Raw genomic sequence first — 17969 nt, 5'->3', positions numbered from 1 at the left:
CATTCCCAGTGGTCTAACTACACTAATGAAAACTCATCTTAACTTTGGTAATGATCAAAGTTTATCCAGAACTCAGATTGGAAGGCGTGGGCTTACTTGAGAAATCTTGTTGCAATAAATATGAAAATCTTCATTCACAAAACCAACTTACACAGAGAGGAAAATGTCTGGAACATGCTTATTCCTGACATTGTCTGGAAAAATGCATGGTTAAGGCCTTACATATTGTATACCAAACAAAGTTAAGTGCCGTTTAAAATTTTACTTAATATCTATCCATGTAATTCTATGATATCCAAATTTGTGGCTATTGATTTCTGCGTTCAGTGAGAAAGGAGAGACTCACTTGTTCTTTGAATGTAAATTTGTCAGAATTTTGGGAAAACCTTGCAAAATACTTATTTACCATTATGAACATTACCCATATTTTTGAAATGAAGGATATATGTTACTATTGCAATAAGACCATTGAAATGATTGAATTTATTTTGTGGCTAAATCTTATACAAAAATTCAAAAATTACACTTTCTTGATTGAATTGAACGATTATTAAAACATTAACCCTAGTAAAGAATAACATTTTCCTGAATCAAAAGATTCAGTGATTACAATTGCACTAATTGTTTTTGATATTTTTGTATATTTAGTATTTTTTTCGTTAATACCTGTGTTATGTTTTGTAATGTAACAATGTAAATTGATGCATTTAATAAATGGGAAAAAAATAGTGTTCTCCAGTAGCTAGCAAGCTAAAATTGACAATTTTCTAAATTAGCCATGGATGGAGATGGGGCTTGTGGTTTTACTTAATTCTCCGTACATGCCAATGATTATAAACAGTGATTCTAGTCCTACCATTAATTCATTAATTGTTGCACCCCTGCAATGAGAGGATTGTAAGTTCAATATGAAGCTAGATGTAGAAGGCTAATGTTAACTAGTGAACGTTGCCCATGAATGGAAGTTACGCAACCATATTAGCCAGGTAACCCAGGACAATAAAATAACTTACTGTTTGGCAGTGATGGACCGTTTAGCTACGGCATTGGCGTTTCTCTACAAGTACGGTGGGTCAGGTTTTTCTACTGGCATGAATTGAAATCAACCACGGACAGCCACATTTAGCTTACGTTGATAAGACTAAACTTAAGGCAATCATTGTGGTACCTGATGAAGACTGCTTGTCTGTCAAAACGTTGGTTATTAAATTATTGCATCTGAGCTCCTACAGCTGTAGGGTGGTGATCCGAGGTAAATGATTGCCTTGAAAAAGCACTCAATCCCTTTAAATCTACTTATTTCTACAGTCATCATCCAAGAGCTATGCACACATTCATAGAAATAACCACAAGATTTTCATTTACAAGTAAGACCAGAAGCAACAGGTAATGCTTAAACACCTTTATTGTGCCCAATCTGAACATTATCCACATCAGTAAGTAGCAGCAAAGAGACCACAGTGAGGTAGACTTTCAAAACTCTAAAAAGCAGCTGGGCTAAGACAAGCTCAGCATGAGTAACTTGATGGGAGGAAAGACACTTAGTCTTTGGCACACAGCTTCATATGCATATATCCAACAGGAACAAGGAAGGCGATGGAGTAAGAAAGCACAGGGAAAGCTGTGTTAGGTCTACTCAAGCTCTTGGTACGTTTTTAGCAAAGTGGAAGTTCTACATTCAACAGGAAACAAGCAGCTGTTCATATCCGGGCTCAGGGCCCCTCTGTTGATGTACAAAAACAGTGATTACAAATCACTGCCACCCTCTCCTAAAGTGCAAATTAAAAAGTGCAACAATAAAACTACGTAACTTACAATCAAAACGTCAATGTCCGTTCGTCTCAGTAAAGATCCAGCCAATTGATTGAAAACATGGAAACCCAGTTGAAGCAGTGTCCAGTAACGTTGGGCTTTATGAACTTGCCCAACTATACAAGAGAAGTAATGCTTCAACACCGTAACCTTGTGCCCATTCAGTAGAACAGGGGTAAGGCAACCCTGGTCCTGGAGTGCCACAGACACTACATGTTATATATTTTAACCAACCTGGAAGACCAGGTGTGTTGAATTTAGGAAATAATTGAACAGATCAATTGGTCAGGTGTGGTGCCTAGTTGGGAGCAAAATCCTGCAGACCTTGCGACACTCCAGGAACAGGGTTGCCTACCCCTGCAGTAGAACATCGTAGGGAGAACAAATCTACCACCAGCCCCAGACTAATACTTCAGGGTGAGGAAAAACCAAGGGGAGGGAAAAAAATTAAAAAGCCGCCAGGTAGAATTCGGTTCCAAATTTCCTTGTCATGACTTAAAACCGTTTGTGTACAAATTAGTAAAAAACTGCGTAAAAATGTCTGAAATGCGACTGGTTAAATGAAGCCCAACTCATCTTCCAAAGTAAAAAACACCAGCTGGCTTGCACAGGAAAAACAGTAAGCCAACTGGGGGTGGGGGGGAAGGGGTGGAACTATTTGAAGGCACTGTATGGCATCTACCAACGAAAGGCAATGAGACGTGCATGCTCTCAATATGCAACGCATGTAAAACTAAATCAAAAACTTAAGGATAAGAAGAAAAAAAAAAATCAAGGCATTTTCATCTACTTCTGAACCCTGGCCTGAATCATCCTCGTCTGGCCACAAGTCAGGGAAACTGCATAAGGAAGTGTGGGGCCCCTGACTATCCCAACAAGGTCACTGTGCATAGTGCCAACGTGAACAACAGCAAAAAGTAGCAAGTGCAGCAGTAGACTTCTCTACAGTGTTTCTCCCCCAGTCCTGGTGGGAGTGCCATGGTGCCCCTGGTGTCGGGGGCAGCTGGACACTCGTGCTCTGCGGACGCCCGCTGTGTGTCCTCACCCGTGAGGTGTGGGGTTCTCCGCCCCCTCGCTGACTCCTCTGCTCTAGCTGGACTCCCTGTTCTTCTGGTTGCGCATCAGGGGCCGGTGGTTGCTCAGAAGGTCCATGGAGTGCTGCCAGTGCCAGCAGGAGCGACAGTAGTACTTAAAGCAGGCCTGAGGAGAACACAGGTAGTAGTGAGCTTAGTGTGCACTGTGGTGAACATACATGTGCCTAAACATTAATACCATAAAACTTCATTTACACAAATGTATGCTTCTTGAATAAGTAGGAGGTCTTAGTGGATAGATGCATACTTGAACATGATTAGACCAGATAGTTGTAATCCTAGCTTCACATCAACCCAACGTCATAACACACCTGGTCCCTGCAGAAGAACGGCCCGGGTTGGCGACTGCACACCTGGCACATGGAGTCTTCCAGGTAGGGGTCGATCTGAACCTGAGGGACATCAGTGCTTATATTCAGACCATTGAGAGAAGGGCAGAATTACCCTTCATTACAATTCAGTGATAATATGCCATAACACTTAAATATAAACACATGTAACGTGTTGGTCCCATGTTTCATGAGCTGAAATAAAGGTCAGATGTTTTCCATACGCACAAAAAGATTCTCATTTTGCCCACGTGTTTACATCCCTGTTAGTGAGCATTTCTCCTTCGCAAAGATACTCTTTCAACGCACAAAAATATGGTGGAGATGTGAGGCTTATTTTTTAAAGGTGTCTGACCAGACACATATCTGTATTTCCAGTCATGTGAAATTCATAGATTAGGGCCTCATATGAACTGTAACTCAGTAAAATCTTTTAAATTGTTGCATTTATATTTTTTGTTCACTATAGTTGAAAGCAGTCAATGCTGGTCACGTGTTTAAAACCAGACGGCTCTTACCTTCTTTGTAAACTTGGGGGTTTTGATCTCTACAAACGCTGCACACACAGCCTTCAGGTAACTGCGCTGGTTGTTGAAGGTGACGCGCCCAGAACCTGTACATCAGGAGATTAAGGGTTGATACCATTACACCCTCTACAGCACCCAACCAGCCTACAGCACCCAGCCAGCCTACAGCACCCAGCCAGCCTACAGCACCCAGCCAGCCTACAGCACCCAGCCAGCCTACAATGCAAGGTCAAACCCAGACAGAAAGAGGCTACTTCTTAAAGTCTTTACCTCCAGTTATCACAAAATGCTCTACAGATACCCAGCCGAAAAGTCAAATGGCAAGCAATGCAGAGGCAGTACCTGTCAACGTACATTAATCTTAATGACTGCTGCATTTCAGACAGTTACAGAACACACCCCATAGACATTCACAATAAAGCTACATCAACCAATATAATCCTACAGTCATGGCAAGTCACCGCCAGTCTTTCAACAGTAGTATCTCACCTATCGGGTACTTGTGCTTGTCCGTGTCAATCCCAGCGTACATCACTCCGCCGAACAGGTCATTCATGATGCTGGCCAGGGCCTCTGCGTTGAGCATGCCGTGCAAAGCACCCACAAACACAGTCTTGCTGGGGTCCAGGCGCTGGGAGGGGCAGCGCACATAGTTACTGTCAGAGATCACCCAGGGAATCACCTGCACCTGTGAGATCAGAGAGGAGGAAGTGTCAAGGGGTGTCGAAGTAGTCTAGCCGTGTTTTTCCTTAACATTTCAGATATTAAACGTTTGTGGATATCCTGTTAAAATATTTACCTCCAAGCTCTTTTCCACTAAACCAGTGGTTTTCAGAACCTCTACAGGTGGCCCCCAGAGGTCTCATTTTGTTGCAGCCCTGAACTGGATCATCTAAGCTAACATGGATTTTTTTTATGATTGGCTAAATTATGGTACGGTATGGCTAAAAATGGTAAGACATTTGATTTAAGACTCCCTGAAGTATTAAAACTATTAATACAAATTATTTGATGAAGCATTCCTGCCATTAGTCCATAGAAATGCATTGAATAACAGATCACCTACGTGGGACAGACTCTTCTCTTCCCCCCAAAAAAAGGATGTTTATTCTAAAGGAGTTTCTGTAGAGCTATTTTTTACATGCATTTAACCTCATTTTAGGAACTAAACTATTTCCATATATACTAACTTTTTTTTTTTTTACTTGTTCTAGGTACCTTCAGATAAATCTTGAGGCTTGTGGGTGTACATGTTCGAGAGAGGCTCAAATTGTTCAGACACTACAGACAGAAGTTGGCAGATCTCTAGTTTAAAGAAACATTTTGATTGGGATTTGTTTTATTGAAGCTCACACTTGAGAAAAGGGTAGAGAATTTGAACACAGCAGTTTGTCAAAAACCCCAGGCTGCGGTCACTAGGACACACAAGCACCCCCACTCACATCCTTGCAGCGCATCCTGCGGCTGGACATCTTGAAGTAGTATTCTCCGTTCTCCTCAGGGTGGAGCAGGTCCTGGGTGCAGGCCTGGAGCAGCGCACGAACAGACTTCTCGTTCTCAAACACAAGGTAGACGTAGCCTACAGCAGAGCACAGCAGAGCGTCAACACCAGGCGAACTGACACACAGGGAGTTTGCTAGTCTATTAGGGGTCAAGAGAACTAGTATGGTGTATGTGAACAAAGACATTCCAATTAGTGTTGCTCATTGTTTATTCTGAATTGTTAGTGAGTCCTCAAGTGATACGATCCACTCAGACCTCCATTCTGAAGACGGCAAGGTGAGCAGTATTCTCAAACTCTGTCAACATGGTAGACCAAGAAACCCAGAATATTCAACTTCTTGAACAAATCACACATGTTTGTGTACGATAGTGATGGTGGGAACCATTGAATGACCAAGTACACATGTGTCTAAACTCACCATCCCACTGCGTGCCCAATGCCCACCGCTGTGCCACCTTAGAACCATAAGAGTAAATATCCTACCAGCCTGTCATTACCTTTGGGCATATTACCTTTGGGAGGGCAACGAGGATGCTTGCCATCCTTACCGGGCCACTCTACACTCAGAGGGCCGTAGCCACTGAATGTGTTGATCAGACCAGCTGGAGAGAAACGGGTCAGCAGTCAAAGACCAGTAAAACAGAAAGTGTGCTGTGAACCAATTATATTCAAAATTGTTTAACATTGTTCCTCTCTCCAGCTTTGCGTCTACTAAAATAAGACAAGAGCCAATTTAATGCCATGGAAACAGTGAAGCAGCTGTACCTTCAGTGATATCCCAGGGTACTCCTCCCAGGAAGACCTTGTATGAGTACAGAGGGTTCTTGTTGTTGCGTGGAGGAAGTTGTCCACTCCAGGTGAAGGTGGCTTCATTTACAGCTGAAGGGAAAGTCGAGACTGAGCTGGTTAACAGCAGTAGAACGTGTAGATTCAAAAGAAAGCTGAGTGTGTTAGCATCATCCCATACCGGCTGCCTGCCTGTGCAGACGGGCCTCCCTCTCGATGCTGAAGGGGTCGTCAGGTGTCTCCAGCAGGTCCAGGCTGGGCCATATTGAGGCACCGGGCCAGCGGCGGGACAAGGCCGCGGCAGAGCTGGTGGCGCTGGGCGGTGGGGTGAGAGGGGAGCCGTGGTCCTGGTAGTCCAGTCTGGAGCCCAGAGAGCTCAGCCTCATGGAGTCCTTCTGCATGTTGGACATGAGGAAAGGTAGGGGGGGAGAGATCCTCAGGGAGGACTGGTTGGGAGGAGGGGGTTAGAGATATTCCTTCAGATCATCAGAAAGGTCAGAAATCGCCATAAACTAAAGCAAAACAAAATATGACATGACCTTGATCAACAAACTAAAAGTGTGACCCTAAAAATAACATGAAATCTCAACCATGACAATCATTTGAGTGGAATTTACAGTTACATACATCAATTCAAAAAGCACTTCAAGTTTACAACCATTTCCCCCCCCCCCCCCCCCCCAAGTACACAGATACTTACGAGCAGGTCCGAGAGGTGGTCTGAGCCGGAGCTGAAGCCGCTGGTTTCAGAGTCTACAGGGCTGCTGGAGCGCGAGTCTAGGAAGCAGCGTGAGTCCAGGCGGCTGGTCATGCGAGCCATGCCGGGGAACTTCTCCAGGAAGTCAGCTGCCGTGCCCATGGGCTCACTGGGGGGGTTATAGCCAAGGGGCTTGCCCAGGATCTGGCCCAGAGGACTGCCCAGCATGTCCAGCACTGAGACCATAGAGTTTTAATCAGATCTTACAACTAGCAGCATCAGAGGCAGAAGCTGAGATAAGGCTATTCAACCAGACCTATCACTTTCCTACCCGTTAATCAATTTCAATCCACAGCTCCCAGATTAGAGAGCATAAAAACCAGCAGATAGTTACATTCATCTGATATGATATTTATGTGACCCATTTGTAATGTGTAGGGAATCCACTGTTGTAGGGCCCACTGTCAAAAACAGGAAAATAATCTGGGAGCCCATTTTTATCTACTAGTTACAAAATGGATGCTTTCAAGTGAGCAAATGTGACTGATAAACCATCAGGTCTTAGCATTGTGGCCATCTGTCCATTCTAGATTAGAGTTCTGCCACACTGCCAGTTTCTTAGACTATGACGAGACGCTGAGCATTTCAGCTGATTAGCCAAACACAGCCATTTTAAAAATGCATGACTAAATAGTTTCCATTGAACTCGTGGTACCAAGACGTTGAAAGGAGAGATAATACACCATAAGGCAAAAACCAGAGAACCAGGTTAAAACACTAACATCTTGCTGTAGTTGCTATGCAACATTCCATAATGAAACTATAGGTGTAACGTACAAGTAGTATGGTTACCATCCTACAGCATTAGAACTTCATTGGTTGTAAGGAGCTAGGCAAGCCCCGATCATTGGGCTGATATGACAACGCGGACTGGATCAGCTGACAACCACACCAAATATTTACTGTGGGTCTGTAGCTGTCCCAGTGGGCTGAACATCGAGGCGCCAAGGGAATCTGACTGTACTGGCCCAGTTTAGAAGCCCCAGTCAGGGCAGTGCTGTTAACAAGTTTGTGTCTGGGATTGTATGGATATGTTGTGACGCAATCTCATCACAAGAACTGGGTCAGTACAAAGTGAGATGGGAAGCAACACTGAGTGGAGGCAGGGTAATGTCATTAAGCTAAAACATGGAATGAGATAATCCACAAAACACATAATTATGTACAAGGTGTTTGAGGGAGGTACCTCAACCTCTCATCCTGAGGGGAAATACAGAATTTAAGTCACTTAATTAGGGACACTACTGAATCTGAAAAACAAGTTAAATTGAAGTTCACCCTGTCTGGGGATATAAATAGCAGGTTCACAGACAACGGACAAACTGCCTCATCATTCTCTGCAACAGCCTGATGAAAGATCTAAATCTAGGGATGACAATAGCTCAGTATCACTAAAATACAACAGACCGAACCCAAGAGAAACCTCCAATGCCAACACCTGAACGGAAGTGATTACTGATAACGCAGCATACCATCTCAAAGCCATAGCAAGTTACATTGACACAACGCCACACAAAACCTAACTAGGCTATAGCATTCATTAAATCCAATATGAAGTAGCAGACTAGCAACTAGCAGTCTTTTCCCAGCACATTGGAACAGGTCTTACAGTAGACTAACAGGACAGCCAAAGACTTTATGTTAATGTACTTACAGTCTTTACTTAAACGTACACTTTGTCAACAGTATATTTGAATATTCAATACAAAGGAAGTAATCCAGTACTCACTGGAGGTAGAGCTGGTGTGGGCTTGGGAAGCGGCAGTGGTGTGTGTGTCCGTGTCATGGCTGCTCCAGGGGCGCTCCCAGCCGGACAGGCTAAGGGACTGGAGGCCCAGGCCCAGGTCGTTGACGTCTGGCAGGCCTCTGGAGGAGCCCTCGTGGAGAGAGCTTCCGCTGACACTGCTACTGGGGAAGAGCATCCTGCTGCCTCCTGCAGCCAGCTCCGATTCCTGTAGGTCTGTGGACGAACGAGGAGAGAGAGATGAGCTAATAAACAGTTAAGCACCCTGCATCTGCCCGAGGAAAGAGGACATGAGAAGGGAGGGGGTGTCGAGTGAAATGGCTTCGCTTTCCCAAAAACATAATCTTACTGATAGAAATGAAGTCAGACTGTAGCAACCCTTCCCTGCATGTTGATCAGGTGAACCTGCTGCGACTGTGCCCGTTGCAACTGCCATGCATTTCCATCTGAATCACTGACCGACTTAGCATGTGACCGGACTGCTGATTCACTCGCACCCCCCTGCTAATGACATCAGCTCACCCACCACCCCCCCTTCCGTTTCCTCTAACTGGGTAATGAAAAATTCCTGTTGGAGATATTCTCAGACTCCCCCGGCACAGCGTCTGTCAGCGATGGAGGTGGCAGCCAGCCGCTGCTGCTAATAGTGGCTCTAGCCTAGTTTCCTGAGTGAGCTGGCAGAGAGATGCAGCAGACAGAGGGAGAGAGTCATGAGCAGAGAAGGTGGGGGATCGGCAGAGAGGGGTGTGGTAGTGTTCTAGCTGCAGGGTAGGAGGGGGCACTGAGAGCAGAAATCCCTGGTGTATTGAGCTGGCTGGCTCACCCTCACAGATTTGCCAGTGTCACAGACACACAGAAGCTATAGTCGCAGCAGCTGACTGATCAGAAGTAGGAGGACAGAGTGATTTGCACTGCCAGCTTGCCCCATTGCACTTCAGGGCTGGACAGCATCCAACTGCTATCTACAGTCCTGATTCAGCAACTCAAGGCTGGGCAGAGGGGGGTGGTGGTTGGGTGGAGGAGGATAGGCCATCATTGAAGCTTTGTTTCTAGCTGGATTAATATTCCCAGATTTACAATGCATCATTTACACCCAATCTCAAGGAGGGATGATTGTTGTAACCTTTGTAAAATGTGAAAGTCATAATCATCATTTTTTATGCTGAAACATAACGATTTACAATCATACTAGCCTATGATAAAATTAAAATATGCCCCAAGTCTGGTTACACAGTTGTATGGGAGGTTCATAATAAGACATGACAAGTTGGTCAAAAACCATTGGTGCCAATTGAGTTGAAGCCATACAAATAAAAGTGTAAGACGTTTTGCAGCCTGGTCTCAGACTAGACGTATCATAGTAAATGTAAATACTGATTGCAAAGAATATTATGTAACGTTTGGTACAGTTACATAAAACCGATCTAATTTAAGGTGGTTGGTCAGGGTGGGCATTTAACATGAACATCTAGCAACCCAAAGGTTGTGAGTTTGAATCTCACTGACAACTTTAGCATTTTGCTTCAACTACTTACTACTTTCCAACTACTTAGCGTGTTAGCTAACCCTTTCACTAACCCTAAAATCATCTATTTTAGATAATTCTTTAACATAACTCGTAATATAGAATCCAAAAGAGGTGATGACGAAAAGTAATACACTAAAAAGAGTTTCTCGGATTTACACAGAACACAAAATGCTCTGAGACCAGGGTGCATTTGAGCATTTTCCTTATATTAAGAACTTTGAATATAACAATGTTACAAGTTATAATGCAATTATCTTTTCAATTGATTAGAAACTACAAAGTGGCCACGCTGGGTGGCCCAGTGCATGACTGATTTTAAAAGAAATATATCAGGTTAATACAGAGTAGAATTGCAGTGGCTGAGAGTCTTGGCAAAGACCTCAAGCTCTGGAAAGCTTAGCCTACAAGTGCTGCAATGCTGCAGACGATGCAGCATGAATCAGCTGTTCCCACTATTATGACAGGGCTGTGGTGTAGACTACAAAAAGCCATTAAAAAGGGGAAATTGTATGTTTAGTATGTTAATAGGTTTCCCCCTTTACTGCCATTGAGTACAAGCATAACGATGTGTCATTCCAAAGTGCACGTGCAACGAGAAAGTTTACCGGTCAGGAGCATATCTAGCTTTCCCTTGGTGCCGGATGTGGTGCACACACCAGTAAAATCCAGAGAGTTGCCCAGCATGGTGTTCATTCTACGATATATGTCCGCGTTACTGCAAGTGGACAAGGCCGCAGATTCTGGTGCCCAATTGTCATGGGGTCGAAGTTCGTCTCTCTAGAAATGAGAACAAACTTGTTAAAATATCAGTTTGATGTCATTCAAGTAATGTTTGTTAACATTTGAACATGTTAACATTTGAAGTTAAAATATATGGCTTCGTAAGATACATCGATCACCCTGGATAATACATATTCTAGGTTTATTTTCAGGCCAAAAAGTCTCGATATTGTCTTTTTGTCCATTTTACACAGATTTAGGCCTAAACCTATTAGGCTAGCAGTAGCAGACTACTTTTAATTGTAGCCTAGGCCTATATGCTTTTCATGTGCTACTGTTGTTTGAAAGACAAAAACCATTGAGCGAAAATAAAACTACTCGTTGGTGTTTTTCTTACCAATGAAAACGCCATGGTAGGAAATATCTAACAGAAATGTTTCAAACAACCGCCACTCAAGTCGAGGACATACTTATGAATGTAGTCGGTAGACAATTATCCACATTGATTAGGAAAACGTATGCCTATCCAATCAGGTGATTTGGGCGGTACCATTGCCAAGTACTTTCCCTGCGTTCATAACCAAGTGGGAAGATGGTATTTACCGCATATGGCCAGGCGAGTACACTGCCCCCCTCGCATTGAAGCCGGTGTACCTCATGCATTGTTAGCAGAAAACAGGATTCCCATTATAAGTGAATGGAAAAATGTCAATCTTTGTGGTCAATCTTCGTGTAAATAAACTGTTTTTTCAAAGACAGTCATGGTGCCAAAAATGGCTTCGAATACAACAGATGTATGTCCTTGAACCGAGTATTTTAAAATGTCACATAGAATAAGCTTTATACGGATAATATAGTTGCTAATGGCAGCATCAGGTGTAAGGTCATGTAAGGCGGCCCCAGCAAAATAAATAGTGGGGGTACGCCGTTCCGGTAAAACACGAGCCTACCACCATTAGCGCATGTCAGAGGCATGACAAATTAGTCAATTAGATTTAAAAACGGGTGGTATAGCCTACACACCAAAATGCGATGTGGTTCGATGAGAAGACTGCCATTTTGCCAAGGCAGAGAAGAGTGGCCGACATCGAGACTTGCGCAGACAACTGTGGACACATAAATTCTGTCCTAATGACCATCGCCAAATGTCCTTACCCTTTATGTTGTTTTGTGTAAAATATGTCTCGTTCTATTCACCACTGTTTGGAGGCTGGAAATATGTTGCGAGCGGATGAACGTGTGGAGGTAGCCTAGTAAATGAGCCCTTTGAAGTTATTGATAATCAGATGAAAACATAATGCCTGGTTGTGTTTATGCCACAATAAAAAAAATAGCACATTTTAGAAGTTAAATGACAAATCTTTACGACTTGGCCCATATCGATGATATTGAATTAATATACTTATATGATTAGGACCATGCAAATATGTGTTGCACGCGCAGAGTGTGCACACATGAGGTTCAGTACTGGGAATAAATGTAATCTACTTTCACCCCTGGGCAGCCTGCAGTACCCCGGTTGTCTTCAATTTGATTTCGTCAATGAGAGGGGGCAGCACTGAGCTAGCCTGTAACGTCACTTCCTGGAGTGGCTCAAACTGCGCATGTTATTTCCATGTTCAAAACAACTGGGAACTCGGAATTGGGAAATTGAGCTTTTTCTTCTTTTTTTTTTTATTAACAACAAATCAGTACAGAAAGTACATGAGGGAACACAAGTATATGTAGATTATATACAATGGACAATCGAGCTAGGGTGTACAATATCACATTACAATTACACAAGGACCTTAAGGGACATACATACACTTACAATTCTAACAGCTTTTTTGTTAGTAGAGTATTTAACTGTCTTTAAATACAGTTCAATTTCTTTTTGTAGGGTAAGATAATGTGGTTTTTTGTTTGTAAATATACATTTGTGTATATGAAATTTGGCCAAAAGAATAATGAAATTAATTACATAAAAATGTTTCAGCTTATTTCTATCATATGTAAAGAATCCAAGCAGTACATCTCTCCACAATAGTGTAAAATCTTCATAAATGTGTTAAATTATAAATCTACTGATGTCTTGCCACAGTTTTCTTACATGAATAAAATGCCCAAAAAAGATGCAACACTGTTTCTGGGTGGTCATTACAAAAGGAGCAATTTGAGTTGATGTTTTCCTTAAACTTCTTCATATAGTGGTTGGCAGGATAATATTTATGAATAATTTTAAAGGAAACTTCTTAATTTTGTTAACAAGTAGGCATGACATAAGGTATATAGATACAACATCCTGCTGAAACAAGGTATCGTATCGCTCTGTTGTTGAATGGAACAAAAGAGAAACAAATCTTTCCTACTGATGAGTCAACAGGGTCAATAGAAGGTAGGCTCTGAGGGTCAGGTCTTGACATGTTCCTGAATAACAGAGTAACACCTGAGGGAATGGCATCTAAAACAATTGCAAAATCTTTAGGTGTTACAGGGACCTTGTAAAGTGATAAGAATTCCTTATAACTGAGTAGAAGACGCTCTGCATTTACCAGTTGGCTCACCAATAGGATATTATTTCGGAACCAATATTCTAAATATAAATAAGTATTTTTATACAATATATTTCTATTATTCTATATATAATATCTGTGTGGTGAAAATTGTTTATAAATGAAGGACCATGACAAGAAAACCTTCCGAAGCACATGAATGCGGCCAACTAGTATTTACTACTTCACAACGGGAAATTATCACCTTCCCACTTGGTTATGAACACAGCATTTGACTGGCGTTTTTCACGCGTGAATGCTGGAATGAAACAGTTGCAACCTATAGGAATGTGCTGAAATAAATTAGTAAACGTGTTGCACATGAATGTGACAGGTAGCCTAGCGGTTAAGAGCGTTGAGCCCGTAACCGAAAGGTCGCTGGTTCGAATCCCTGAACTAACTAAGGAAAATATATCAATGTTCTCTTAGCAAGGTACGTAACCCCCAATTGCTCATTTAAATTTGTTCAATTACTAAAACGTTACATATCATCAACTATCAAACTCCCTCATTGTAATTTGATACGTTTTAAATGTAAGAGCACGGCAACATTTGCTCACTTGCACTTCAGTCACCATGTGACCCCTGGCATGATAATTAATGCAACGTTCCTTTTTAGGTCAGTTGATATGCAATTCCATGAAAAATGTCGTATTTCTAGCACAGTCAAAAAACGTAAATGTCCACATATAATTATTTAAACTAAATTATGTAAAATTGATATCCATTTTAAATTGATATTGTAAAGCTACTTTTTTTTGTAATGAAATAATGTTACTATCGTTTTATTAGCCTATAGCAACACCTTGTAGCCTACAACTTGGCCCATAGGTATGTTTTGACCATAATAACCCGTATCTAATGCAATATTTTACAGAACTAAAGAAGTATCCTCGTCCAGTTAATAAGTAAGGGATAATCAACGAGGGACTATGCATTCTATGGAAAATGTAAAGCGACGCGGAAGGTGTGTTCCACGACGGCGCAAGCGGAATGGAACTAAGTTTCCATGGAGATGCATTCTTATCCAGAGAACGCACAGATACCCTCGTTGATTATCTGTCACTTAACTGGTCAAGATGTAGCTCCAAACCAGATCTGGTTCATACTACCCGACCTATGTACCTTAGGACGAGGATACTTCTTTAGTTCTGTTCGGTAAACTAGTGCATTAGATACGGTCTACTATGGTCAGGACACAACTAGGGGCCAAGTTCTGAAGTTGTACAAGGTGTGTTGCTAGGCAAATAAAATGATAGTGACATTATTTTGTGTAGTATGTTCATTTGCAGGTAGAAATGTGTTCAACATCCAGTGAAGTAGCTAGCAAGTTTACTAGATAGCTACGTCTGTTCTCTAGCTAACCAAACCATCAGTCCTAGCTTGCTATTATGAAAATCAATTTCAACAATGCCAGTCATGTTTTCAATTTGACTTTTGCTTTTAAAAGCAGCTCAAACATAGAACATGTAAAAAATATACTATAGTCATTGAATTATACCATGCTGATATACTGTGCATTATTATGGGAAATTAATTCACACTCTAGAAGGCCCTTCAAGACAGTCAGAAAGGAGTATTCAACAATGCCATGGTATTACAGTTATTATAAACTGGGCGGTTCGAGCTCTGAATGCTGCAAGCTGTGGTATATCAGACCGTATACCATGGGTATGATAAACATTTATTTATACTGCTCTAATTACATTGGTAACCAGTTTAAAATAGCAATAAGGCACCTCGGGGCGTTTGTGATATATGGACGATGTATCACGGCTAAGTGCTGTGTCCTAGCACTCTGCGTTACGTCGTGCGTAAGAACAGCCCTTATCCGTGGTATATTAGCCATATACCACACCCCCCGGGCCTATTGCTTAAATAAACATTTCAGACTTTTAGAACCCATAACAGATTGGTGATGCTGACACATAATGTTGAATATCTAACGCCTAACTCTTACAACTGTTGCAGTTTATAGTGTCTGGGTGATATCTTTTCCCTAGCAACAGCATTCGACTAACAACAGTTTGAAATGCCAACCATATAAAATTGCTCGCCAATGTCAAGTTCAAAAGTTCAAATCCCCTTGTAGTAAGGTTCCCAAAGCACACACATCCCTGGGTCACTCGTCTTTTCAGTTCGCTGCAGCTAGCGACTGGAACGAGCTGCAACAAACACTCAAACTGAACAGTTTTATCTCAATATCTTCATTCAAAGACTCAATCATGGACACTCTTACTGACACTTGTGGCTGCTTTGTGTAATGTGATGTATTGTTGTCTCTACCTTCTTGCCCTTTGTGCTGTTGTCTGTGCCCAATAATGTTTGTACCCTGTGCTGCTGCCATGTTGTGTTGCTGCCATGTTGTTGTCATGTGTTGTTACCATGCTATGTTGTTGTCTTTAGGTCTCTCTTTATGTTGTGTTGTCTCTCTTGTCGTGATGTGTGTTTTCTCCTATATTTTAATTTAATTTATTTAAATGTTTAAATCCCAGCCCCCGTCCCCGCAGGAGGTCTTTTGCCTTTTGGTAGGCCATCATTGTAAATAAGAATTTGTTGTCCAGACAGACTGGTGCCCAGACAGACTGGTGTCCAGCACAGACTGGTGCCCAGACAGACTGATGTCCAGACAGACTGGTGTCCAGACAGACTGATGCCCAGACAGACTGGTGTCCAGACAGACTGGTGTCCATGCTGATGCCCAGGCTGTAGAGGAAACCAAAGTTAATCACACAGCTGTATAGGTTTTATTTGACTATTTTGAGACATATTGCTGCAGCCAGAGCCTATAGGCTTATGTTTACATTGTATAGACAAAGCTAATTGTATAATATTGTGAAGACTGGATTTTCTACAATTTCTTATTTATGTTAATGTTAGTATTCACTTAAGATTCTATAGAAAATATTATGTTCAATAAATATTGTTTGTTTATACCTCATTCTGTTCTGTATAGGTCTACTTATTCTTAGACCGACAGATGGAGCAAACCGTTTTAAAGGAGGGAGGATTGTAGTGGGAGCACTGAAGTGTCAGGTGTGACTGTGTGGCAATGGACAATGGTTTACATGTTGTCACAGGTCAGGTAGGAGGGCCCCTTAGCAGATTGTTTCTTAGGGCCCCAGGGGGGTCAGGACCGGCTCTGAATATTCTCCATATCCAATCCTCTCAGATGAACTCACATGTTGTCACGGGTCGGGGAGGAGGGCCCCTTAGCAGATTGTTTCTTAGGGCCCCAGGGGGGTCAGGACCGGCTCTGAATATTCTCCATATCCAATCCTCTCAGATGAACTCACATGTTGTCACGGGTCAGGGAGGAGGGCCCCTTAGTAGATTGTTTCTTAGGGCCCCAGGGGGGTCAGGACCGGCTCTGAATATTCTCCATATCCAATCCTCTCAGATGAACTCACATGTTGTCACGGGTCGGGGAGGAGGGCCCCTTAGCAGATTGTTTCTTAGGGCCCCAGGGGGGTCAGGACCGGCTCTGAATATTCTCCATATCCAATCCTCTCAGATGAACTCACATGTTGTCACGGGTCGGGGAGGAGGGCCCCTTAGCAGATTGTTTCTTAGGGCCCCGGGGGGGTCAGGTCCGGCTCTGAATATTCTCCATATCCAATCCTCTCAGATGAACTCATGTGCCAAGGAGTGGAGGCTACACGTTGTTAACAGATGGAGTCAGCCAACACCAGAACACATTGTATTACTTCAGTTTGTCACAAGGGGGCATGCTTACTCTACTAAAGTGAACATGGTTCTTGTGTGACTGCATACATGTAGATGACACACTTGTTCCTCTCTCATGGATTTGTATAAGTATCTGTAGTTGCTTTGGAACACTATTGTCACTATTTCACTGTTGGTTAGGGCTTGCAAGTTAAACATTTCACTGTACTGGTGCTGTACTTGTGCATGCAACAAATACAACTTTAAACTATTCATTTTTCCTTTCAAATGCAGACTGTTGGCCATTGACCACCATGCCAAAACATTCCCTATGTAAACCTGCCTATCTGAGTGGTTATGAATAATGTACATTTCCCCCAATGGATGTCACCATAAGGGAAATTTCAATTGTTATATTACAGGGGTAACCTCTAGTCTAACCTATTCAAACAAGTATCTAATGATACAAAAAAACATACATTTTTTAAAAACCTTTAACTAGGCAAGTCAGTTAAGAACAAACTCTTATTTTCAATGACGGCCTAGGAACAGTGGGTTAACTGCCTGTTCAGGGGCAGAACGACAGATTTGTACCTTGTTAGCTCGGGGGTTTGAACTTGCAACCTTCCGGTTACTAGTCCAACACTCTAACTACTAGGCTACCCTGCCACCCCACATGCACGTGCATACAGTACATTCAGCACCGACACAAATCATTTGTTTTTGTGTATGTTCTTGTTTTAGCCTGTGACCCCCCCCCCCCCCCCCCCCATCCAATCATAATTTATTCATCATTAATGGTATATGGTGAATTATTTCATTATAGTACTGTATGTCAGTTCATTGCTATTGTAATGGGGAACTAAAACTATATGCACATCATTGAATCTGTCACACTTGCTAATATCAAATAGTTGCTTATACCTGTTGTGAAAGTAATCCGTTTACAAACATACTAATTCAAATAG

The 17969-nt window shown here is 42.3% G+C and overlaps 1 protein-coding gene across 5 annotated transcripts; it reads right to left on the bottom strand.

Moving 5' to 3' along the window:
- Nucleotides 1-1387: 1387 nt before the first annotated feature.
- cpeb1b (cytoplasmic polyadenylation element binding protein 1b) lies at nucleotides 1388-11291 on the bottom strand. Of its 5 annotated transcripts, none has more exons than XM_021607951.3 (12): nucleotides 11199-11291; nucleotides 10687-10858; nucleotides 8539-8769; nucleotides 6753-6985; nucleotides 6234-6498; nucleotides 6032-6145; nucleotides 5764-5868; nucleotides 5205-5341; nucleotides 4252-4450; nucleotides 3754-3848; nucleotides 3218-3298; nucleotides 1388-3012 (listed from the first exon to the last, which is right to left on the bottom strand). In XM_021607951.3, the coding sequence occupies exons 1-12, from the start codon at nucleotides 11211-11213 to the stop codon at nucleotides 2902-2904; spliced, it is 1758 nt and encodes a 585-aa protein (XP_021463626.2). In that variant the 5' UTR covers nucleotides 11214-11291; the 3' UTR covers nucleotides 1388-2901. The 5 variants fall into 5 exon arrangements, with proteins under 5 accessions (XP_021463626.2, XP_090079059.1, XP_021463629.2 ...); XM_090222933.1 differs by having other exon boundaries at nucleotides 5779-5868; XM_021607954.3 differs by having other exon boundaries at nucleotides 10738-10858.
- Nucleotides 11292-17969: the final 6678 nt, after the last annotated feature.

Source organism: Oncorhynchus mykiss, chromosome 26, assembly GCF_057628025.1.
Source record: "Oncorhynchus mykiss isolate SJ-2025 chromosome 26, ASM5762802v1, whole genome shotgun sequence".
Classification (NCBI taxonomy): Eukaryota; Metazoa; Chordata; class Actinopteri; order Salmoniformes; family Salmonidae; genus Oncorhynchus; species Oncorhynchus mykiss.
The sequence above is the reverse complement of the archived record's forward strand: the minus strand, read 5'-3'. Positions and strand labels throughout refer to the sequence as shown.